Source organism: Dendropsophus ebraccatus, chromosome 5, assembly GCF_027789765.1.
Source record: "Dendropsophus ebraccatus isolate aDenEbr1 chromosome 5, aDenEbr1.pat, whole genome shotgun sequence".
Lineage (NCBI taxonomy): Eukaryota > Metazoa > Chordata > Amphibia > Anura > Hylidae > Dendropsophus > Dendropsophus ebraccatus.
Genome location: NC_091458.1, coordinates 88,020,068 through 88,046,002, shown reverse-complemented (window position 1 = coordinate 88,046,002; position 25,935 = coordinate 88,020,068). Strand labels below are relative to the sequence as shown.

Sequence of the window (25,935 nt, the reverse complement as noted above, 5' to 3'; positions counted from 1 at the left end):
TACACTGAGGTCACTGATGCGCGCTCTGCTGGGGAATCCCCGGGACGTCCCTACAGAGCGCGTATCAGCCGGGGGCCGGACCGACGGGAAGAGACGAAGACAGCCGCAGCGGGGAACGAGGTGCTAGGTGAGTTGTTTTTGTTATTTTTTCTTTCTGTCTGGGGGGCATCTACAAGGGGAGAGCGCACAGGTGGACTATATACTACAGGGGGGACCTCACAGGGGGCTATATACTACTGAGGGGGCTATATACTACTGGGGGGAGCGCACAGGGGGTTATATACTACAGGGGGGACCTCACAGGGGCTATATACTACAGGGGGAAAGCACAAGGGGGGCTATATACTACTGGGGGGAGAGCACAGGGGCGCTATATACTACTGGGGGGAGCTCACAGGGGGCTATATACTACAGGGGGACAGCGCATGGGGGGGCTATATACTACAGGGGGAGCTCACAGGGGGCTATATACTAGAGGGGGGAGCTCACAGGGGGGCTATATACTACTTGGGGGGAGCTCACGGGGGCTATATACTACTGGGGGGAGCTCAGAGGGGGCTATATACTACAGGGGGAGAGCACAGGGGGGCTATATACTACTGGGGGGAGCTCACAGGGGGCTATATACTACTGGGGGACAGCGCACAGGGGGCTATATACTACAGGGGGAGAGCGCACAGGGGGGCTATATACTACTGGGGGGAGCTCACAGGGGGCTATATTCTACAGGGGGAGAGCGCACGGGGAGGCTATATACTACTGGGGGGAGCTCATAGGGGGCTATATACTACAGGGGGAGAGCGCACAGGGGGGCTATATACTACTGGGGGAGCAACAGGGGGCTATATACTACTGAAGGAGAGCGCACAGGGGGGGCTATACACTACTGGGGGAGCAACAGGGGGGCTATATACTACCAGGGCAGTCACCCCCTTTGTACCTAATATCAAAGGCCTGGTGAGAGAGAAAAAAAATGCCAATTTTCCCGCTAATAAGCAGCAATTCTGTATATAAATAGTTGAACGTTTGTGACAAAGTAACAAAACACGTTTCCTACTGATGTTCAGCTCGGACCTTCACCTGACAATAGACCCCGGTAAGTGGACCTTCACTAAAAGTTGTTGAGTACCCCTGCATTACCTGATCAGTGTCAAGGCCGTCCACCATCTTGTGCCAAACGTCCTCTTCGGACGGACGGACGCACTACCCCTTTAAAGTCTCAGTATAATCCTAATAATAACAATGTTTATTTGTATAAGGCCAACAGATGCGGCAGCGTTAGCCAATACATCTCCCTACAGACTCTATATACAATAGTGTAGTATATGGCCCAGAAGAACAGCGTGTTCCTCCCAGCCGGGGCACATGACCCTGCACCTTATAGCCGTGTCATATGCCCCTCACATGAGAGCCCAGAATCCCCCTCCCCATAGGGACGCCAATACAAAATCTGCAGCAGCTGAGGCTTTCCAGTCAATGGACAAAGGCCTGGGAACGGCTTGTGTGCCCGGTATAAAGGCCGGTGGAGGCGATCCCACGGGGTCACGTGCGGAGGCTGGGGCATTAGAGGCTGCGGTAGCTGCCGGTGACACATGTGGAGAGCTGGGAGTGAGCTGTCAGTGTGTGATCACTAGTAATCGTTACACACGCGGTGAATCGCTCTTGTCGCCCTCCTGAGCTCCGCTCGGTATAAGTGTAGCTGACCTCCCCACTACCGCTGCCCCATGGCCGCCTCCCGCTCCCCGCTGTGGCCGCTGCTGCTGCTCGCGCTCTCCGCCCTGCAGGTGGCCCGGGCGCAGTTTCCCCGGGTCTGCACCACGGTGGAGGCGCTGGTCGGTAAGCGCTGCTGCCCCCCGCTGGGCGCGGACCCGGCCAATGTGTGCGGCTCTCTGCAGGGTCGGGGCAGCTGCGTGTCCGTGGTGGTGGACGAGCGGCCGTGGAGTGGACCGTACACCCTGCGGAACGTGGACGATCGGGAGCGCTGGCCGCTAAAGTTCTACAATGCCACGTGCCGGTGTACAGGTGAGTGCCGCGTCTCCGAGCACACACACATCCATAGACCTGGCTCTAGTGGGCGCTTCTCTCGGGTGTCTGGCAATACTTTCTGGCAACCAGACAGTAGATACGGATAGCGCCTACGTTATTGGAACCTATTCTGACTTGCTGTGAAATATTAGTTTATTCCCTTTTTTAAAGTTTGTTCTGTAGAAGAATATACAGGCAAGACCCCTACCTACTCAATTCAGTCTGGATCCTAAAAGGGGCAACACAAAAGCTTACAAAGGAATATGTTTTCTTTAGTGTTTGTTCAGACCTTCAGGTTTTTAAATTCAGTTACAATACAAGGATTGGCTGGAGAGAGCAGTCTGTTTTTCCTTTGTCCTTAGTTTATATCCTGTCCCTGACTTTGTGACCTGAAGGTGTGAGCGCACTAAAGACCCTATTACACTTTTACCACCATAATTGTCATATTTATTCATTTAGCGAAAATCAGTCTTTCAAAGATTTACCGTTTACACAAAGCGATCTGCAAATTTTTAGCCAACGACTATTTGAGAACATGTTGAAAGATCACAATGAACGATTTTTCGCTCGTCGTTTGTTTGCTGTGTTTACACAAGCCGATTATCGCTTAAATGCGATCGTTATCACGAAAATTCGAACAATAATCGTTTCGTGTAAACGCACCATTAGGGTCCATTTACACAGATTATCTGCCAAAGATTTGAAGCCAAAGCCAGGAATGGACTATAAACAGAGATCAGGTCTTAAAGAAAAGACTGCGTTTTCTCCTCTTCTCAAATCCATTTCTGGCTTTGGCTTCAGATACTTGGCAGATAATCTTTCTGTGTAAATGGAGCCTAAAATGCCCCTAGTCTAGTACATCCAGTATACAGTCCTGAAACCAGAGGTGAGTGGACAGTCTGCTTCAGTCACAGATCATTGGTGGGTTAATGACCCTCTAGCATCAGTTTTTTACCTGCAAGCCTTGTGGTCTTTGATGGATCAATGGGGGAATTTATCATTTCCCCGTGTCTGTGGAATCATGCAAAAAAAATTTTGTAGTCTTTCAAAATCTGCTACTTGCGTCTTCAGGGAAGGGAGATTGATACATCTTTTTGCAGTAGTCTTTGGTTCACGTGGCATATCTGCCAATAGTTACTTTTTAATGTCACCTGTGCTAGTGCAAATCCAGCCCAGACTTAAAAACCTGGCCACTTTCTTCCAGATACAGCACTCCTCTCCAGTTCAGATCTGATTTGCAGTTAGGCTCCATTCACTTCAATTGAACTAATTACAAATCAGACCTCAACTGGAGACAAGAGTGGTGCTGTCTCTGGAAGAAAGTGGTCATGTTTTTGTAGTACTGGATAACTCCTTTAAATGGCCAAGTCTGTTATCTTGCACAAACACTAACATTCAGTAGCTTCACAGTGGATTTAAATTTTAGAAAGTGCTGTGCGTCCTTCTTATAAACTTGGTGCAATACCTGCACACTCTACTAGAAAAGCCTCATACACTCAAATACATTTACCCCTCCATTCCTCCAGTGATTTATTGCCCCCACCATATGTCTGTCTGTCTTTTACATGTTGAAAAATCATTCTGTCACTCTGAAGCAAATTATATTAATACTTCCAATGATTTCTCTTGGGGAGCAGCTGCTATTTTAAGTTTCTGCTTTTATTAATAATATTTATAAAGCGCCCTTAATTCCAGAGCGCTATACAATAGATAGGGGGTAACAAGCCGGAACATTACTAGATCAACACATTACATGAAGGCAAAAGACAGGCTGGTACATGGGGAAGAGGACCTTGCCCGTGAGGGCTTACAATCTATATTTATTTCATAGCAAGAAACAACTGAAAGTGATCAGTCATAAAGTATAAACCACCTTGCTCCATTCACATGAGGTTTGGACAATACAGAATACAGACTTCCACATATTTGTCTGGGAAACATGAGCCAAGAGACAGACCTGGTAAAGCTGAGGTTCTAATGACATAAACACAACTATGGTAGTGATCAGTAAGGTCACCTGACCTAAAGATTTTCAGACAGGGAATTTAATAATAATAATAATAATAATATTGCTATAAAAGTCTCCATTGCACAAAGACTGATAACTGTCTAATGGGCGCCTGGGTGTCTGTAACCTGAGCATCACATTACATAAATGCAGCAAAAAAAAAAAAGTTCCAGTCATCTGAATAAGACTGTTTTAGTGTAAAGTTCATTAATTTCTACAAACTAAATGGGACAGTTGAAGAAACTTCTGTATTAATATTCGGCATGCGAGTCCTCCTTATAGTGACAATAATGGTATTCCCATGCTTTGGACTTGTTGTGGAAGAGACTCCAAACATCTTGCAGAAAAATCCACCATAAATTTGTTATTTTGCCATGGGTTATACCAAAGGGATGAAAAATGGCTTTATAGTCCCAGTAAATTTATTGCAGACCTTTACTATACATTACAGCATGGCTTCCACGCTGATTTATAATGGGTGCTCAGTTTTGTACAGAAGTAAAGTTTGACCATAAAAGCTGCAGGTATACACTGCTTTATCTACAAAACTGTATGGGCAACTGGTTTACCTGCCAAATTGGGCAGCCATTATACATCAGCTTGGGGACCTTGTTGTGCGGCATGGCAGATGCTACATGTATCACACCTGAAGGTGCAGGTATAGCCAGGCCCTGCTGCCCAAGGGGAGATGCCAGGATTATGAATTGTATATGATGGTGGCAGACCCTGTTAGACTTCATCAAGCATATATTCATCAAGCTGCTCATAAACTTCCCTGATCTCATCACTGGAATCAGAGTGAAGGGAAACTTATGAGAAATAGTAAGACCTATGCAATTTCTTGGATACATGTTACACTTTGTATGTATTGTTATACTTGAGTCACTATTCACCTGACTTGATATCAAAACCATTTTGATCTAGTCCATTAAATCCTTCTTTCCCTGACGCTTGCTGGTGAGGGGCACCTTATGAATTAGATTATCAGCTGATCCTGCCCAAAGCACTGGGCTTAGTTTACTTGGTGTGAAAAAAAGGGCTAAGGCAAGGCTGTTGTGTCTTTCCTTTGTTTTTTCTTCTGCTAGTCATGTGATTAAAGAATTTCTTTTGAAAAACTAAGAAAACACACATGTACTAAGCAATTAAACTGCACTATGAAGCAACGTTTTTGTGGCTTCTTTCAAGGCACTAAAGTGTGTGAATGGGCCATAGGCTGCTGTCGCACAAGTCTTTACTCCAAAGACAGAAATGGATCCAGCGGGAAGCAACATTGTTTCTGTATACTCACTATTCCTTTTAGTTTACCATGAGCATATTGCAGGGGTGTTATGGCACCGCACCATAGGGGTCTAGGGGTAGTAGATGTGCACTTAGACCAGGGGACTTGGCTGTTGTAGGGGTGAAAATATTTGCCAGTAATATGCACTCTTCACATGAGGAGAAAAAATAATATTTATAAAATAAAACTGCATGTGCTATACTACTAACTAGGCATTGTTGAACCATCATACAGATTGGCACACAATATGGCTGCATCTTTGAGAGTTGTATCTGTATTTCAAAGGGACTGAATATTACCTCTCTATAAGGCAACATTTCAGAATTTATGGATTCATAATATGAAATATATCCTAAAATACTGTCCTGTTATATGCATATTCAAATACTTTTGTGAAATCTGCCTTTGCTGGTTGTCACAAATCCCACCTTGAAATATCTGCCTTGGGTTGTATAATTGTAACTAGCTTCTAACCCTGCAGTAGTTCTACACATTTAGGAGTATACAGCATGGTGGTGGTACTTGTACATGGCAATGCAAGCTTGGAGAAGGAACAGTAAAGGATGTATCCCAGATCAACTAGTTTGCTTTTTACAGCGTGGCTGGAGGTGGCCAAGGATAATAAACCATTCCGCTCTGTACTAGAAGCTGTGAGATGTATTTACCAGTCGTCCACTTGCTTTTCCTTCCAGCCTAAGCAGAGATGCATGTTAGATGGATAGCGCAATGTGTTTCCACAAACTGTTCTCAACAGATGCCGTGTTACTGAAATATTCCCCGGACTCATCCTCCTTATTGCAGCCAGCAAGGTCTTGTAGTGAAGCAAAATAGTGGTGACTGCATTTAACATCATTGGACTCTTTACAATGAAGCTTGGCAGAAATACGGTACTTGTGGTATGCAGTGATCACCCAGAACATTAAAACCTAGTTCTTGAAGTTTGTGTTTCAAGCAGGAATGTGGACAAGTGTAAGTGACTTAAAGGCTTTAGGGTCTGTTCACACACAGCAAAAGCGTTGGAATTCTGCTGCGCAAGTCCTCTTAGAGAAACTGAGAAAGGCGTGACTCTCTCCCCTGCAGAATTCCACCGCTTTTTCTCCATGTGAACACTGGGTCAGCATCTCCAAAAACATGGGTGTTTTCTAAGCCGTTTTCACCCTGGTTCATGTCTGTAGCCAATTTTTTTTTAAAGTGCTGTCAGAGCCCTTTAAAGGTTCTCCTACCACCATCTTGGTTACATATGCCACAGAACATGAGATCTTATGGAATCCATGCCTTAATTCAAGGATGAGGAACCTTTGGCCCTCCAGCTGTTGCAAAACTACAATTCCCATCATGCCTGGACAGAAAAAAGTAAATTGTATTTTTACAGCAGCTGTAGGGCTAAAGGATCCCCATCTCTACCTTGGTCAGAACAATATGACAGTATTTCAGTGTGGCTAGGTATTAAAATAAGGGGTGGGAGGGGGATTTCTGGGCAAAAACTGATACAGCATCAACATAAGAAAGTGTTAGATTTTTTTTTTCTTTTTTAAAAGCTTTTTCCTTCAATAGAAAATATTGAATCAAATGATCGAAGTAAAAGCAAATTAAAAGCTGTATAAAATTTGTATACGAATAGGTGCTTTTTTGGGACAAACACCACAAACTGCGTCATGAATGTGCAGTTTTTGTGTTGTTTGTACAGCATTTTGTGGAATAAGTGTACCTGAAGGAAGCCTTAAAGGGGTTTTCTGGGCAAATATGACTGATGGCCTAGCCAGCTGATCAGCTTTTTGGTGACTGCACCACACAGTGGTTTAAGATAAAAGCAAGACGCTAACCTGCCATAACCAGGTCTAGCCCCACTGATCGCAAATTCCCTGTGTAGGAATGGATAATGGCAGCTTGATAGAGGTGACCTGCATTAGCTACACAACCCCTTCAGTATCCTAGGTTTACCTTCAGAGCTTGGAAAGAGCATTCTCATGATCCCCACAAATTCAGTATGTCACCATGGTATTGGCTCTGTCCCCAGAAACCTAATTCCAGGGTTCGGCATCATGATGCTGTGTTCAGAATTTATCAATAATGGGGGTGTAAGGAGTTAAAGAGAAAATCCACTAAAATTATTTTGTTGGTTTAAAATTGTGATCTTTCTGTTACTAGGAAACTTTGCAGGATACCATTGTGGAGAATGTAAATTTGGCTGGATGGGACCCAACTGTGACCAACGGAGGCCACCGGTGGTTCGGAAAAACATTCATTCGCTAACATCTCAGGAGAGGGATCAGTTCTTGGATGCCCTGGATCGTGCCAAAAACACCATTCATCCTGACTATGTAATTGCTACCCAGCACTGGCTTGGACTTCTTGGACCAAATGGAACTGAACCACAAGTAGCCAACGCCAGCATCTATAATTTCTTTGTCTGGCTCCATTACTATTCGGTCAGGGACACGTTGCTAGGTTTGTCAATCTCATTTTTGTCTTTTTGAAACTTGTTTTCAGTTACCAGTTTGGGTACGAGTCGATCTAAGCTCGAACTTTCAGCATTTGATTAGTGGCGGATGCTGAACTTGGATAAAGCTCTAAGGTTGTCTGGAAAACATGGATACAGCCAATGACTATATCCATGTTTTCCACATAGCCTTAGGGCTTTATCCAACTTCAGCAGCCACCGCTAATCAAATGCTGAACAATTGGGTTCGGATCGACTCGAGCATGCTCCAGGTTCGCACATCTCTAGTAAAAACCCATCTTTAGAGGCAGAGATGTAACGTGATCTCTCAGTGAGCAGATAAGTCTATATCTGCTGCCCATAAGTCTTTAGAAACGTGAGTAGGGTGCAGAGAAGTTTGGACATACAATGGCTGATTCTAGAAGGGTTCTGTCACTCCAGTGCTGAAATCGGTTAACTCTGCTGAGTAATGTTCACTGTGCTGTTGCTGCTTCTGAAAATGTGAGTTTGGGAAAGCGGGATGTCTGCTGTGTATGGGAGACATCATAGCAGATGGCGTCACTCTACTCTTCTGAAGGGTTTAGGGAAAGATGGCTTTTGTATCATGCATTTAAGCTGTTTTCCTCCTCTTCAGGCTCAAGTCATATATTGGACCTACTCAGTGGCTTATTCTACCTACTCAGTGGCTTATTCTAAAGTCCTTAATGTAAACCTCTACCTTTCTCCGAGGTATAGGTGGCAAAAAATATAGCATTTGGATACTAACCCTCTTCCATAATCAGAAGCTGGAAATGTAGACAGCGATGGCCTCACTAGTCTGGGACACCCCTTTACTCATTTAGGTGTGGTGGCTTCCCTCAGCAAGGTGATGGAGGTAACCAACATTTTCTAGACAAACACACCACTCCCTGCAGATCGAAAAATGTTTTGTCACTGTAGCTGATCCATAGAATTACAAGGATTTGACGTGGCTGCTTCCTTATTTTACAAGGATTGTGACATCTTCCCAAATATACTGCAGTTTCTCCTGTGACATGTATCATTGTATATAATGAGACATCCCATCATCCCTACCTCATTGTAGCCGTAATCCCAAAGCTCTAACCTAATAATTAGACATTAAGAGGGCCCCGCTATAATCCTTTCTAAGAACCTTTCCAGTCATTTTACAGGTATAGAATGTGAAACTGTTTTCATTTTTAAACCATAATGATGTAGCGTTAAAATATGCAATAAAAGCACCTGTACCAAAGTGCTGTTTACCTTGATGGTTTATAGTAATTAACAAGAACACCACCTAAAACTGGTTGTCAGATCTTGTGATAATTTGCTCATTGGGAGGGCTATGCTGCTAGGACTTCGAGGCCTCAGCTGTTGTAGCTACTGACTTGCCATCCAGTGCTGTACAGTAGTACATGGGTGACCCAGCCATGTTATATGAAGGTGGTCTAGAGGGCTAAGGGCCCTATTCCATGGGCCGAGTAACAATGTAAACGAATGCCGATCTGCTAGATCGGCGCTCATTTACTGGGCCTATTCCACTGCTCCGATCGTTTAGTGAGGGCTGCAGGGACATCGTTTCCGATGTCCTTGCAGCATACATTACCTAGCAGGGCTTCTACTGCGCTCCGTCTTCCTCCCCCCGGTGCAGCATCAACTTCGGTTTGGCCTGACTGAGCTGTCAGACCGCTCAGCCAATCACTCCGGAGTTGATGCTGGACCCGGGGAGGAAGACTGAGCGCAGGAGAAGCCCTGCTAGGTAATGTATGCTGCTTGTAATGTATGCTGCTTGGATCATCGGTCGCCTCCGCGCACCGCTATTCCACCGTAGCGTTGTGCGGGTGGCAAATGACTATTTTAGGTTTAAACCTTAATGAACGATCAGCCGATGACTCTTATCGCCTGGTTGTTCTCTCTCGTCCAAATCGGGCCTAAGTGTTCTTTTCTAGAAGCTTCCCACTGACTTAAAGATGGGAAGACACATTCTATCCATACCCCCCACCCAAAAAAAAGGCTATGGACCGGACTAATGTGCTTCATGGAGCACTACATTGGCACGCCATTAGCATAGTGTTCTCTGCCGCAAATTAGTCTGCATTACTGCAGTTTTTTTTTTTTGTTTTATTGCAGCACAGATTGTGGCCCCATGCACACATGTGAATGGGGGCCATTGAATAACATTGGTCCTATGTCTTGACAGGACAACAGATGTGTAAATGTGGCCTTAGAGGCACTGACCCTTAATTTTATTTATTTTTTTTTATAACTAGACTGAGAACTGTCTAGCCTAATGTAAGCTCTCCTATTTATAATCATCCCTAAGTAGTAGGAATGCTGACACTTCATATTTCTTCCGCACAACTAGTATTGTATGATTTTTATTGATTTATTGTATGGATTTAGGCTCTGCATTAAATAGTATACATTGCCTTTAACCACAACCCAATCTTTGGAGGAGCGTGTATGTGTGTTCTGTGTACATTAACAAGGTGGGAAAACAATGTCCATTCCATATGATAAAGGACTCATTTGTTTGCTATTGTGCTGGAGTCTTATAAATATGGCCACCTGTTTATATATTCTGGCTTTCTTTCAGTGTGGTGCATAGCTTAACTTTTCCCCCTTGGTCCCATGGAACGTAGTCTTAAATGATCTTTTGTTAATATAAATAATTGTTATAGGGGCTTTTCCTTTATACCTTCTAAATGTAATTCCCCTAAAGATCAATATCTTATTCTGTTCAGCAATCCAGGGTCCATTTAGATGCAGTGGACCTAGGAGTAAACCCCGCAGCACCATTAGTCTGCTATACCAGGCTAATCATAATTGGTTCTATCAAATTACTAAGCTGACATCTAATTAATCAATGGATCGGCCCAAAGAAAATGTCGCTTTGCACTCATTTATCCTTGTACAGAGCCTTTGTTGCTGTGATAGATTAGGTTGGAAGCATACAGTAAAAGTGTACTGCAGTTTAAATGGATTTCTACATTTTTAATTCTTTGTGCTTCAGGGCCAGGACGTCCATTTAAAGCCATTGACTTATCCCATAAAGGACCTGCCTTTGTCACCTGGCATCGATACCACCTGTTATTGCTGGAGAGAGATTTGCAGGTATTCCTTCACTGAGTGGACTACAAATAGAGAACTTCTTAATCATTTAAGACCACTTATCTGTTCTGAACAATAAATGTTATAACATGCAAGGTGGGCTGCAATCATTGTCACCTGTCCACTTTGGGGTGTTAACATTCACTGTTGGCCAATGCTGTATGATTGCTGTAGACCTAAGCTTTCATACTGAGCAGCTCTGATCTGGCAACCTCTTTAACCCCTTCAAGACTGAGCCCATTGATGCACTGATATCAGTCAAATTAATGCAATTTTCCTTCCCGCCATCTTAGAGCTTTAGCGCTTTTATTTTTCCACCTCCAGGGCTGTTTGAGGTGTCATTTTTTGCACTCTAGTTTTTATTATCATTTTCTGATATATAATTAAAAAAATCAGGTATCTTTTTTTGTGTTTTTTTTTTTTTTTTATTTATGTTGTTCACCGGGTGTGAACAATGCTATATTTTAATAGATCGGACAATTCTGCATGCTACGATATATAATGGTTTTTAAATATTTTTAGTTTTTATAATGGGTAAGGGGGTATTTTAAACTTTTACTGGGAGCGGGGTTAAGGGGTTTTTAAATACTTTTAAACTTTCTTTTTTTAGTATTACACTTTTTTTTTTTTTTTTTTTACTGTAAAACATGCAATCATGTAGCATAGATTAGTGTTATCAGTGATCTATGCATGCCTGAAACTCTAATCATAGATTGCCGATCCGACAGGATGGAGGTTAGTGGATTATCCCCGCCCATTGATACAAGCCATTGGGACCCCCGCAGCATGGAGGGTGCTCAGTGGCAGCAGCTTGTCCTGTCCCTGAGTACCTTGAACGCTGCAATCGCTATAGATCGCAGCGTTTAAGGGATATCTACTTATTACTGACATCAAGGGGTTAAGATGGGGTTTTTTTTTGTTTGTTTTTCCCTCCTTTCTTCATGTGGACTTTTCTTTGTTTCTAGAGACTAACTGGTAATGACTCTTTCGCTTTACCATACTGGAACTTTGCTACTGGCAGAAATGAGTGTGACGTGTGTACAGATGAACTGTTTGGGGCCCCCAGACTGGAGGATCCCACTCTAATCAGTGCTGGTTCCAGATTTTCCAACTGGGAAATTGTGTGTGACAGGTAAGTTCTCAAACTGGCCAATCTTTTTCTCATGACATTCTGTACTAAATTGGTCCTTATACATAATTCTCCAGGCTGACCATCTGCACGGTGTCTGTTTTAGCCTAGATGACTACAATCGTCGGGTTACCTTGTGTAATGGAACTAACGAAGGTCGTCTTCGAAGGAGTCCAATTGACAGATCTGGTGGGCAACTGCCAACTATGGAAGATGTGCAGAGATGTCTTTCACTACGAGAGTTTGACAATCCACCTTTCTTTACAAACTCTACATTTAGTTTCAGGTATGGTTAATGTTTAAAAAGTGGTTTTCCTGAGGACATTACAATCGGGTAGTTGCTAAATGCGTATATACACAGAAGTAAGCAGAATCTCCTCAGCTCGTCCTAAATATTTCATACCCTATATAAAATGTCTGGAAATTTAACTCTTTAAATTTCTGATGTGATGGCATTGTAGATTGGCCCTGTAGTAAGGAAGCATGGTCGACACTTTTGCACGCCAATAAAACATCCTTACTGTTACACTACCACCAGCCTGATTTTTATTAAGGGAGGAAGTATTCATGTGGTTTAAGGTTCTATTACACAGTGATTATCAGCCCCTCCCGCAGCTCCCCGCGCCCCCAAATCTCACAAAGCAAGCGCGTACCGATCTGACACGCTGCGCGCTTGCTCCTGATCGTCCCATGTAATAGGGCATTTAGGGTTATATGGTGCAATGCAAGCTGGCAATGTTTAATGCCAGTATCTGCCATGGCAGAATGTATCTGGAAGATATCTATTGCACAATCATGCCTATTCCCTAGACAAATATGTGTATTAATATAATTGCTCCAATGCTTAACTTGTATGTTTATATGTCAGCAAGATAACTACGGTACTACTGCCCACATACTAATACCACTCTCATAGTGGTAGTATTAAAACCAGTTTATGGCACAAAAATGGCTCCAGTAATAGTTTGGACACTGACCTTTTATCATATGAATCCAGAAGTTTCCCTTCCAAAGTGATGCTGTAATCTTAGAAGTAAACTAAATCCTAGTTACAGATGTGATTAATGGCATCGTACTCTGGCCAGACAACGCAGCTCCTACTACCCCAAACGTAGCGTGTGACATCACATAAACTAGTTTCCATACTACCTCTTAGTAGCTATACAGTTGCAGTATGGGAGGAGTAGTAGTTATCCTGTATTGTAGTATTATTGATATCTTATCTTAATATTACTATTGATATCTGGCATATTTTCAAGTTTAGCATTGGTGCAATTATTTGTTAAGACCGATTTGTCCAGTAAACTAGCGTGGTGTTAAGCGATCTGCTTTTAATTCACGCAGCAGGTCTATGCACCCTGGTGGGTTGGAGCTCCTTAGGGTATATTTTAGAACTCTATCTCTATTGGTTTGTCTGTTAAACAGAAGCTGCAGAACTAGTGTGGATGAAAAGTGAGGGAAAATGGGCACAAGCTACAAGATGTGCTCACCCTTCTACATCATGTAGCAAAGACCATTCTGTATGTTGGCTAATGACAAAATGCAGCATCTAGCGGTCTTACTGTCTGTATATACACGTGTATGCTAAAGCTTCCATTGCATTTATTGTCTGCATACTGAAATCTTTCCTATACAGAAATGCACTTGAAGGCTTTGAGGAACCAGATGGAGAACTGGACTCTTCTGTAACAAGCTTACACAATCTGGTGCATGCTTTCTTAAATGGAACCAGTGCACTCTCACACTCTGCTGCCAATGATCCCATCTTCGTGGTATTTATTTCATTCACATTTTTTTTGCTGAAAGGATGTTTTATCAAAGCTTGAGGGTACAGTCACATGTTATACTTGTGTACCCTGGTTTCCCGAATCGCCTGTTCTCCCCTCTGAGGCTAGGTTCACACTGCGTTTTTGCAGTCAGTCCCCCCCCCCATTTTTTTTGCAAAAAAACGATGAAACTGATGCATTTGTGTGCATCAGTTTTTGATCCGTTTTTACATTAACTTCTATTATAAAAAAAAAAGATCCTTTTTTTTTGGCGGACACACAAGGAAGGTCAACACTACTTTTGTGTCCGTTAAAAAAAAATGGATCTGTCTCAATTTTTTTTTTTTTTTATAATGGAAAAAACTGTTGCACACAAATAACATCAGTTTCTTGCAAAAGACAGATGGAAAAAACGGATTGCAAAAACGCAGTGTCAACCTAGCCTGAGGAGTTTGAGCAGGATCTGCCCGCTCAGCCAATCACCAATCACTGGCTAAAATGGGACACCACCATGGGAAGGTCCTGCTTAGACCTCTTGAAATCGGGGAGATGAGCAGAGAGGGACTAGAATTCCCTGGAATAAAAGTTGCAGAGGACCAGGGTATGTAAGTAAAACTTGTGTGTTTACATAACTAAGGAACAACTCCCATTTAAGTCAACAGGAGTTGCGCAGATTGCCTAACAACATCTGACTGTTCAGAGCTACATCTAGGAGATTCTTGCGGCAGATCCTTATGGCAGTAATATGTAAATGAGGTGGTTTTATGCACTGGGGGATGTCCGCACTGTAATGCCACCTACTAATGAATAGTCATTTACTTTTACTGCTGTGACAGAGCAGCCTACCACTTTGGCCAGTGTGCCTACACAAACACCGGATCTAGACACTATACCACTGGTGTTACTGCACAGATGCAGGATCTGTGATGGGGATGCTGCTATAATACAGCAATGGAATGCAGGGAGTATTTATTACTAGGCATGGCTATAGAGCAGGGATGGGGAACCTACGGCCCTCCAGCTGTTGCAAAACTACAATTCCCATCATGCCTGGACAGCCAAAGCTAAAGCTTTGACTGTCCAGGCATGATGGGAATTGTAGTTTTGCAACAGCTGGAGGGCCGAAGGTTCCCCATCCCTGCTATAGAGGCTGGTGGGTGGACTGGTGCACTTGCTGGCTGGGAAATTCCCCAGAGCGCTAAACTATCTAATTTACTTATTACTGCTTTACTTATTACTGCTTATATCTATATCAATGGCTAAGCTTACGGCTAATGCTGCCCTAGGCATCAAGACCGAATCCCCTCACCCTTACCTTGCAGCTGTTGCCAAAGAACCTTAAAGTGACACTGTCACCCCCTATTTGCATTCTGACTGATCTCAACAGGTGTAAAGGGTAAATGTTGCAGCTTTCATTACTTATTTTATATCACACCTCATGGTGCTTGTTCTGGCCTTGCAGCCTTTGTGCCACATCGATGATAAAAACGACTTTTTACCAGAACAAGCACCATGAGGTGTGATATAAAATAAGCAATGAAAGCTGCAACATTTACCCTTTACACCTGTGGAGAGCAGTCAAAATGCAAATCCGCAGTCCGCAGTTATGGACAGTTTAGGGGGCTAGTGCATAGAAATGACTTTAAGCTCTTTAAGAATACATGTTGTAAGACTGCAGCCCATGCCTCAAATTAGGATAAATTTTTTTTCTTTTTATTGTGATGTACTGTTCAGACCAGACCCCATATGTAATATACAGACCCAAGTCTCAGACCCCGTATACTACAAGCAAGTGACGGGAGTTTGCTATTCTGGTTGCATGTCTCTTTGGAGAAACTATACACTGTACAAGGATGCATTTTCCTGTTCAGCTATAGAAGTATTGGAGTATCCCAAATTTTTTCAATCTTGTGTATTTAATTTTGCTCTAATTCACAGGTACTTCATTCCTTCACTGATGCAATATTTGATGAATGGATGAAACGCTTTCAACCCTCTGATGTGGTTTGGCCTGAGGAACTGGCACCAATAGGACACAATCGGTTGTTTAACATGGTGCCTTTCTTTCCTCCAATAACAAATGACCAGCTCTTCATATCTGCTGAGGAGCTGGGATATTCATATGCGATTGACTTGCCAGGTAACATTTAACAGTTTCTGAAGTGGTAGTATCAATGTAAAAATTGTATGTTGTGTGAAGCAATCAACTGATCTTTCTTTTTTCCTTTTTCTTTTTTCCTTTTTCTTTTTTCCTTTTTCTTTTTTCCTTTTTCTTTTTTCCTTTTTCTTTTTTCCTTTTTCTTTTTTCCTTTTTCTTCCTTTTTTTTTTTTTTTCCTTTTTTTCTTTTTCTTTCTCATAGATTAGAGATGAAACAGTGTCTCCTTGCCCCTATACTACTCAGAGGCTATTAATTCCCTGCCCTTGGCAAGGTGATCACTCAGTGGTGGGTGGGGTTACAGCTTGTTTGACAACAAAATACAGGTCATGTGACCTCTCTCAGAAGGGAGGGGGATGACAGGAGTGAAGACAGAGTAGACCAGGAAGTGAAGATTTTCAGCCACATTAGGGTGTGGGTCAGGATGTGCTGCAGACAAACTGCCCAATTCATGTAATAGAAACTAATTACAATAAAGCTTAGATTTATAGGTGGGTATTTATCTGGAGTTCCCCTTAATGTATAATTATATTCTGTGGTATATTAACTATGAGCTAGGTTTTCAAGGAGACTCCATGCTATCCGTATCCCATTAAGAAAGTTATAAATGTTTAACCATGGACATCGGGCCCCAGCAGGCATTCTCTAACTTGTTTGTTTTCTTACCAGCCTCTGATCCAGACAGCCGTGCAGTTGCCGTGGTGGTTGCATCAACTGTTGGTGGTGTGCTTATTGCCTTGCTTGTCCTTTTAGTGCTGCTCATTCTCTTCATACACAGAAAACAGCGACAAGGTTTTGAACCACTAATGAATGCGAAATACAACAGTACAAAGTATACAGAAGATGCATAATAGAACTGTAGTCTAAAAATACAGTATATTTACATTTTTACCATATCTACTTTTTATGGATGCTATGACTTGGTGTACAGAGGAAAAACTGGAATAAACTCTTTATACAGCACCATATTAATGTTGTCTAATTTGCTTGTTGTAATTCAGGTTTGCAATACCATTATAACATTATGTAAGTGAACATTTATACCACCTGAGCCGAGTTTATTAATGTAAAATCTACAGACCCTTAACCCTTTTAAGCATAGAGAAAATGTTTGCTTTTGCATTTTCTTATTTCCTCATGTTTAAAAGGCCATAGCTCTTTTTTTTCTTTTTTCACCTACAGACCCACATGAGCCCTTATTTTTTTTTCTTTTTTTTCATTTTTTTTTTTTTTTTTTTCTTTGCAACACCAATTGTACTTTGCAATGACAGACCTATTTTTTCCATAAAATATTCAGTGAAACTGGAAACTTTGTTTTTGCAGTGAAATTGAGAAAACTCTTTCATTTTGGTGTGTTCCATGTTTATGCCACTCAACCTATAGAAAAACTGACACATTATGTACGATCATAATAGGGAAAAAATTTTATTTGCTGGCTTTAAAAAAAAAAAAGTAAGTAAATGGTCTTTAAAATTTGCTGTATTACAGTCCTTAGAATGCTTTTAATTTATTTTTTGGTCTACAGGGCTCTTTAAGGTGTGTGTGTGTGTGTGTGTGTGTGTTTTTATTTATTTTTTTAATCCAGATTTGTTGTAACCAAAAATCAGCAATTTTTCACTTTGCATTCACTTTGCATTTCTGCGCTTACGCAATTAACTATACAAAATTAGGAATGCTATAATTTAATAATTCAGGCAATTCTGTACACCGCAATATTCGCCGCAAGTTCCCCTGGGGGACTTCTATAATCACAGCACTGATCTTTCAGATCAATGCACAAGGGGGTAGGGGGTTTGCAATCTGCCCACTAGATCACCACTTATGGGGCTTTAGTACTATTAAATTGTTCAGAGAGTAGAGACATGATGTATGTAAATATACGTCAGATGTCGTTAAGGGGTATATGCTCAAAGACTCTGACCCCTCCCCCTTTCCCCAGCTGCATTTATTTAAAATATAGATTAAAAATATAAAATTGACAAGACTCAGACACTAAATCTACTGTAAACAACCACAGAGGTGCAGGATTAGAGAAGTAATCAGGATTTCAATCAATAAGAAACGTTTTGGACACTTTAGCTCATCACTTTTAAGAGGTTTAGGGTGCGTTTACACAGACTTATCTGACAGATTTTGGAAGCCAAAGCCAGGAATGGATTTGAAAAGAGGATAGATCCCAGTCTTTCCTATGTGACCTGATCCCTGTTTATAGTCTGTTCCTGGTTTTGGCTTCAAAGATCTGTCAAATAAATCTGTCTGTGTAAACGCACCATTATGTGTGCTTGTATGGATTGAGCATCCATAATGGGATACAGCTGAATCAGACTTTATGCTGTGGTGTCCAGATTACTGCTGGGAGGAGTCTTTATAGCTGGTGGTGTGTGGTGACAGTGTCTGTTAAATGTGCATCATGATTGGATCTTTCCAGTGAAGCTTAAACAGCATGGGGGAGATTTATCAAACATGGTGTAAAGTTAAACAGGCTCAGTTGTCCCTAGCAACCAATCAGATTCCACCTTTTATTCCTTAGACTCTTTGGAAAATGAAAGGTGGAATCTCCCCCCATATCTTTCCTTTTATGACCTGCTCTCTGTTTATAGTCTGTTCCTGGCTACGGCTTCAAAAATCTGTCAGATAAATCTGTGTAAAAAGACCATTGGGACAACACACTACAGGAACAGTGCAATATCTATATCCTAAAAATCTAAGTCTATAGGGGACAGACAGAGACAAACGCCTGAACCATTTGACCCCAAATTTGGCACACAGATATATTGGATGCCCGGGCAGGTTAAAGCGAAGGTCCCGTCCTTGCAAGATGTACAGGAGGGGAGCGGGAGGGGGAAGAGCGCCCCATAGAGATGAATGGGAAAATCTCCACACTGCACACACAGGTGATATAAGCAGCTGCCCAGCAATAAACGGCAGTTGGGAGCCTTAGCAACCAATAGGATTACTACTTTCATTTTCACAGGGAGCTGTGGTTGCTAGGGAAGCTGCCTCACAACAGATCCACAGAAATAACTGGTAGACCCCCTTCTCCCACTATACAGTACATGTATACAGGGCAGCATTACCAGCTGCTGCTTCCCTAAGAACTAAACCTGAGGACGCCCCATCCTCACTCACTAATAAACATCATGATAGATTGGTAGGTAATAGCTCCAGAGGTCACATTTAATACAGCCATACCAGACCTGACCAATACCGCCACACTGACTGGATAACACTGCCATACCAGACCTAACCAATACCACCATACGGTGACTGGATAACACCTCCATACCAGACTTGACCAATACCGCCATACTGTGACTGGATAACACTGCCATACCAGTCCTGACAGATACTACCATACCCCCCTTTGAAAATACAATATATTTTCTGGCAAGTCTGAACAGGAGGTGGAAGACTAGAAAAATAAAAATAGGCAGACCACGAGTGTCTAATGGTAAATATGACCCTGCAGGTATACAGGACCCCAAACTATACACTACAGGTATACAGGACCTCAACCAAATCTATACTACAGGTATACAGCCCCTCCACCAATGCTATAATACAGGTATACAGGTCCCTCAAACTATACACTACAAGTATACAGAACCCCTGAACTATATACTACAGAACACTACAGGTATACAGGATCCCAAAACTATAGACTACAGGTATACAGGACCCCATACTATACACTTTAAGTATACAGGAACTCCACCAACTATATACTACAGGTATACAGGACCCTCAAACTATATACTTCAGGTATACAAGATCTCCACCAAATCTATACTACAGGTATACAGCACCTCCACCAACTATATACTACAGGTATACAGGACCCCAAACTCTACACTACAGGTATACGAGACCCAAAAACTATACACTATAGGTATAAAGGACCTCCACCAACTATACAATACAGGTACGCAGGACCTCCATCAAGTATATACTACAGGTATACAGGACCTCCATCAACTCTATACTACAGGTTTAAAGGATCCCAAACTATACACTACAGGTATACAAGACCTTCAACTATACACTACAGGTATACAGGACCTCCACCAACTATATACTACAGGTATATAGGACCCCAAACTATACACTACATGTATACAGGACCCCAAAACTATACATTACAGGTATACAGGACCTCCACCAACTTTATACTACAGGTATATAGGACCCCCAAACTTTACACTACAGATATACAAGACCTCTACCAACTATAAACTACAGGTACACTGTACCCCCAAACTATACACTACAGGTATACAGGACCCCCCAACTATATACCACAGGTATACAAGACCTCCACCAACTATACACTACAGGTATACAGCTCCCTACCCCCAACTATACACTACAGGTATACAGGACGGATGTTTGAAGTTTTTAGTTTATTTCTAATGTGCATAAGCTACAATTTACATAAACAGTGCAAAACTGTCGGGCATATAGGGCTACTGGCGGTTTCCCTTTAAAAAAACAACAACAAGGACTTAGATTGGCCTCCTGGGCACCTTAGAATAAATCTAATTAACACATATGATACCTCAGTTTTGAGATTAATACCTCGAAGACACCGAGTTGAGATACAGGATCCAGAAAGCCTCATAATGGTGAATCGGATCCAATTATCACCTTGTTGTGGTGTAGAGACTCGTTTAATGTCTCGACAACCCCGTCATGGAAGTACAACACTGGAGGTAAGTCGTGCATATGCAACGTGTTCCGCAATCCTAACCTGGAGCTATGTCTGAGCCCACAATACTGCAGGTCATACAGACATCTAGTAGTGCAGATCGCTCCATGTTATAGGGCCATTACTTTACATTGCAGTGCATCACTTACCTGTACAAAATATGGACTTTAAGTGTAACTATCATTTTAGGGGTGCCTTCACACACACACACAAACACACACCGGATCCGCAGTGAAATCTGCTGCGGATCCAGTGTAAGTGCATCCCTATAAGAATACATACTTGCAGCTGCGTGTATGTAAGTTAACTCCCTGGCGGCCAGAGCATACATCACCTGCTCCCTGCTCCTGCTTGCTTTGGAGGTTCTCGGCAGGATATCCCGCTTAGCCAATCAGTGGCTGCAGTGGGGCAACGCACTGAATGGCTGAGCGGGACGAGCAGATGCCGGGAACCCCCGAAGCAAGCTGGAGCGGGAAGGAGGTGATGTATGCTCCGGCCGCTGGGGGGTTAACTTACATACACGCAGTGGGATGTCAATCCCGCTGCAAGTATGTATTCTTATAGGGATGAACGAGCACTGGATCGTGAAATGTGCAACGGATACGGTGTGTGTGAAGGCACCCTAAAAAACTTGATGTGCTGAGTCCCCTGCTGATCGCTAGAACGAAGGGGCAGGTGTGTTCTGCACCCCCATCCCCGCCCCCCCCCCCCCCCCCCTTTAAACTGATCGATCTGCATTATAATGTCAGCCTATGGAACTTCCGGTAATTGGAATGCCTGGAAGTTGTATTATAATTCTGTAGACTGCTCGTGTTAGAAGTTACAGCAGAGATGAAGGGGCAGAGCTGAGCCCGTGATGAGCAGGGGTCTCGGCGCCCGGACCCCGACCAATGCAAACTTCGGGCATGTCGCTATGTAACGGCTTTTTACTTACAGTAAATGTGTCTAACAGTGCGACTTTTCCATAAATTTCACACAATAATTTAGAACTTAATAAAAACCAACCCACGTTGTTGCACACATTACTTCGTAAATGACGCCTGTGATCTAAGTTGTGCAACCAAAAAATGGGCCAAAATCTCAGAAGCCTGGTGCACTTCAAGCACAGTAATAGTTGGTCTGAACTTAGACAGCCTTCAGATGTGCACAGGTTTATCAAACAGCCTGTGCTACACTAATACATCTTGCACATAGATGGTTTTAGTATATCTCAATCATGCACTATAATCGTTTCTCTAATGCACATCTATTTTGGAGCCTGAATAGGTTTCTGAGCGATTCTTCTGCCAGCTACATGCTGCATGCAGCTATACCTGATAAGAAATAAGCTTTCCTGCTGCATCTCTATAGTGCCTGTCTAGAGAGTGAGACCTGGGGCCATAGACTTCTGCTGTGTCTCACTGATGGTGGGAAGCTATAGAGACACAGCGAGAAGCATCCACCTGCCATATATAGCCATGCATTATGAGATGAACGGGAGTTCAGAAGTGTATTCTAGCACCAAATTCAAAATGTGCATTTCGCAAAAAAAATAAAAAATAAAATAACAGTAGAGGTACACTTTAAAGTGACTCTGTACCCACAATCTGACCCCCCCAAACCACTTGTACCTTCGGATAGCTGCTTTTAATCCAAGATCTGTGTGTGGGGGGGGGGGGGGGCAGATTGTGGGTACAGAGTTGCTTAAAAAAAATATATATATATGTATATTGCTTAAAGAGAATCTGTCAGTTGCAACTCACATGCTGACATGGTAGAGAGCTGTTAGGTCAGTGAACACCTGTTTCCGCTTATATATCTGTCTGTGATTCCATAATATAGAAAAATGCTTTTATTATACAGTGGTCCCTCAATATACAATATTGGTGACCATTGTATGTTGAGACCAAAATTCTATGGAAACTGGTAGTTGGTTCTGAATCCCCCAAAATGTCATCCCAAAATGAGAAAGAAAAAAAAAAAAAGATTTAAAGAAAAATAAGATAACTAATATGGATAAAGCAAATCCTTTCATAAATCAGTCAAAGTAATTTACAGTCTCCAGTAGCTCTTTCTTAGTAGAAGATGGGAGCATGTTCAGGGTCCTGTACAGATCACACAGAGTCCCGGAAAAATAAAATGAAGCCGCTCTCACCTGGTGCCCAAAGGAGCAGCTCAAGCTGGCGCAGGTAAAGAGCAGTACAGGACATGTAGTATCACATTATACTCTGAAGAATCACTACTAGACAGCCAACCAGTGCAGGCACTTCAGTAATACTGGGGTTTCACCAGTAAAATGGCCATTTTCATTGGTTGATAATCTAGTTTTTTTTTTTTAACATGTGCCGTAGATCCTGACTGTAGGATTGTATGTTGAGTCTGGTCTCAAGTTACAATGGTCCAGAAAGGAACATTGTATGTTAAAAATATTGTATCTTGAGGCCATTGTAAGTTGAGGCATCACTGTATAAGAAGAGGTTTTCCAAGCTCCTGAGTGCAGCAAGCTGTAATGGTGCGTTTACACAGAAACTTATCTGACAGATTTATGAAGCCAAAGCCAGGAATGCATTTGAAAGGAGGCGATATCTCAGTCTTTCCTTTATGACCTGTTCTCTGTTTATAGTCTGTTCCTGTTTTTTGCATCAAAATCTCTGTATAAAAGTACTCTTATGCCACCTCCCATACCTTACCCTGCTTGCAACTCAGATTCCAGATGTCAATTAAGCAGGGAGCAGCCTCTTTGTAACAGCGACTAAAAGTATTTTTCTACATCCTGGAAGTATAGCTGGATATATGTAAGGTACAATGTGTCTCCATGTCCTAACAGCATCTAACCGTGTCATCAGTTTGGAACATGAATTAAAGCTGACAGAATCCCTTTAAATGTTTTCTCTATTTGCATGAACTTTCCTTATTATGTAACCCAAGGCATTCCAAGTGCGATATAATATGCTTTAGGAACTACAATCATCTATACATTTTATTACCCACTTATACATGTACAAAATGCCTACAATAAAGTTTTATTTTATACTATTGTGATGGTCTCATTTCTGAGATCCATTATGTATATGTTCATACTGCTTGGCAATAACAAGTCTTGTAAATGTTTTGCAGGATTAAATTATTAGATGCCACAGTAATATTTCTATACAAATGCAGATGAAGGGCTGAATATACCTGTTCTGATACCTGTTCATGCAGCAGAATGACAGTCCATAGCTTTGTGTATAGCACCCTGCCTATTGTGCTGTGCATTCATGGTTTTCCAGTTAAATAATTGAGCTAGATAGTATTTCTGGACTGTACCACCTCCTTTGTATCTCCATAATTAAAACCTAATGTATCGTTAATAGAATTGATTTCAGACTTACATAAAATGGATCGACATGTCCTGTCTGTCAAGCTCTATATTACTGCTGCTATGAGAAGTCCTATTATTATTACATCAAAAATACTATGTATGTTTACTTGGCCGCCATCAAGGAAGCATGTAGCACTGCTGTAATGGTGTGTTCAAGAGACAAGATCCAGCCAAGCCCGCTGTGACATCAGAGGATGATGCGTTGTCAGGGAAGCTGGGGTTAATACATATTTTGTAGTCCTTCTATTTCCATTTCCTGTCAGTGTCAAAGCACAGAAAAGCCACTGAAGTCAGGACTATTGGTAATGACAGTATATTAGAAAGTTATCTCTCGTGGTGATAGTTTAGTACCTTTAACCCTTTGCCACTACAGCCTGTTTTGGTACCAAATCAACTGGTACCAGAAAGTGCCAGAGATTTTTAATAAGCATGTTTAGTGGTATGCTTTTTGGGTACATGTGATGTTTTGGTACATTTGTCATTTTGGTTAGGTTTTTATTTATTTTTCTCTATGGCATTAATCATGCAGGTTAATTAACCCCTTAACGGCATCGGGCGTAAACTTACGCCGTTGCGCCCTGGTACTTAGAGCATCAGGGCGTAAATTTACGCCCGATGTTTCCCCGATCGCTGCGTGTTCGCACACAGCGATCGGGGAAGATGGCCTGCTATAAATCATAGCAGGCCATCTTAGCTTCTCGGCACGGGGGGTGGTTAACACCCCCCGTGCTTACAATCGCCGCTATTGGCTGATCAATTTAGATCAGCCAATAGCGGCGATCGGAACCTTTCCGGGTCATCGGTGACCCGATGACCCGGAAAAAAATGGCGGTCGGTGCTGTCCGAGGACGGCACCGACCACCATTACTGTAAAAAGTAATGGTGGTCACGGTGCCACCGGCCCAATCGCCGTGAACGGCCGGCCGTTCACGGCGATCGGGCCGGTGGCACGGCGATCAGAGTCCCCCAAAATAGTAAATACCTGCTCTGGACCCCTCAGCTAGGTAGCTGAGGAGTCCAGAGCAGGTATTTGTACATTACTCACCTGTCCCGGGGTCCTGATCGGCGTCTTCCGGGTTCGCGGCGTCCTCCGTCTTCTCATTCAGTCTTCGGCTCTTTCCGGCGGTCCCCATTGTCTTTTTTCGGCTATTCGCGGCTCCAGCCTCGTCTTTTTCCGGATTTTGCGCTCTGCTGCCCCCTAGCGGCTGATATGTGTAATACACTTATCAGCAGCTACAGGGATGTTCAGAATGTAGAAAAAGTTTTTTGTTGTTTTTTTAAATTTTTTTTTTCTATTTTCCGCACCCTATCGCCGCTGAGTGTTGATCAGCATCGCACGAAAGTGCGCTGCTAATCAGCAACTCCTCCTTTTTGGTGTAGGGTGTTTTTTTTCTATATCCTACTGCCACGGTCTGCTGATAAGTGCCGCACATAAGTGCGGTATTTATCAGCAACGCCTTTGTTGGCGTAGGTTTTTTTTATACTTACTGTAAAAAAAAAAAACACGTAAAAAACACTACATTACACCACACTACATTGAATAAAGTTTGACACTACACCACTACATACCCCATATACTAGTCCCCGTATAAAGATGGCCCCCAGGGTGTTTTCCGCGTCAGAGGGATACGCTATTATTGCCTCCGACACCAAAACAGCCAGTGAGGATGAATGGGGGGGATCCTTCTTTCCTCCATTCATCCTCATCATCCAGTGACATGTCTGGGGGTAGCGTAGTGTACGCTGCCCCCCAGACACGTCTTTTCCGCCAGTACCGTCCCAATAAGAGATGACGATATGGCGTGAAATTCTACAAACTCTGTGAGCGTACCTCTGGGTACTCTTACAGATTTAGGGTACGTGCACACTGCGGAATGGCGAAGGATAACCCTTTGTGCATTCCGCAGCTGGCACCCGCCGGCGGACTAATGCGGGCGCGTGTCTCCACCCGTGTCATAGAATCCGCCCGTGCA

The 25,935-nt window shown here is 42.7% G+C and overlaps 1 protein-coding gene across 1 annotated transcript; it reads left to right on the top strand.

Annotated features, from left to right (window-relative positions):
* Positions 1-1,445: 1,445 nt before the first annotated feature.
* DCT (dopachrome tautomerase) lies at positions 1,446-16,864 on the top strand. Its single transcript, XM_069972343.1, has 8 exons — positions 1,446-2,022; positions 7,461-7,760; positions 10,766-10,866; positions 11,829-11,995; positions 12,099-12,278; positions 13,629-13,764; positions 15,697-15,898; positions 16,584-16,864. The coding sequence occupies exons 1-8, from the start codon at positions 1,725-1,727 to the stop codon at positions 16,763-16,765; spliced, it is 1,566 nt and encodes a 521-aa protein (XP_069828444.1). The 5' UTR covers positions 1,446-1,724; the 3' UTR covers positions 16,766-16,864.
* The last annotated feature ends 9,071 nt before the right edge of the window (positions 16,865-25,935 follow it).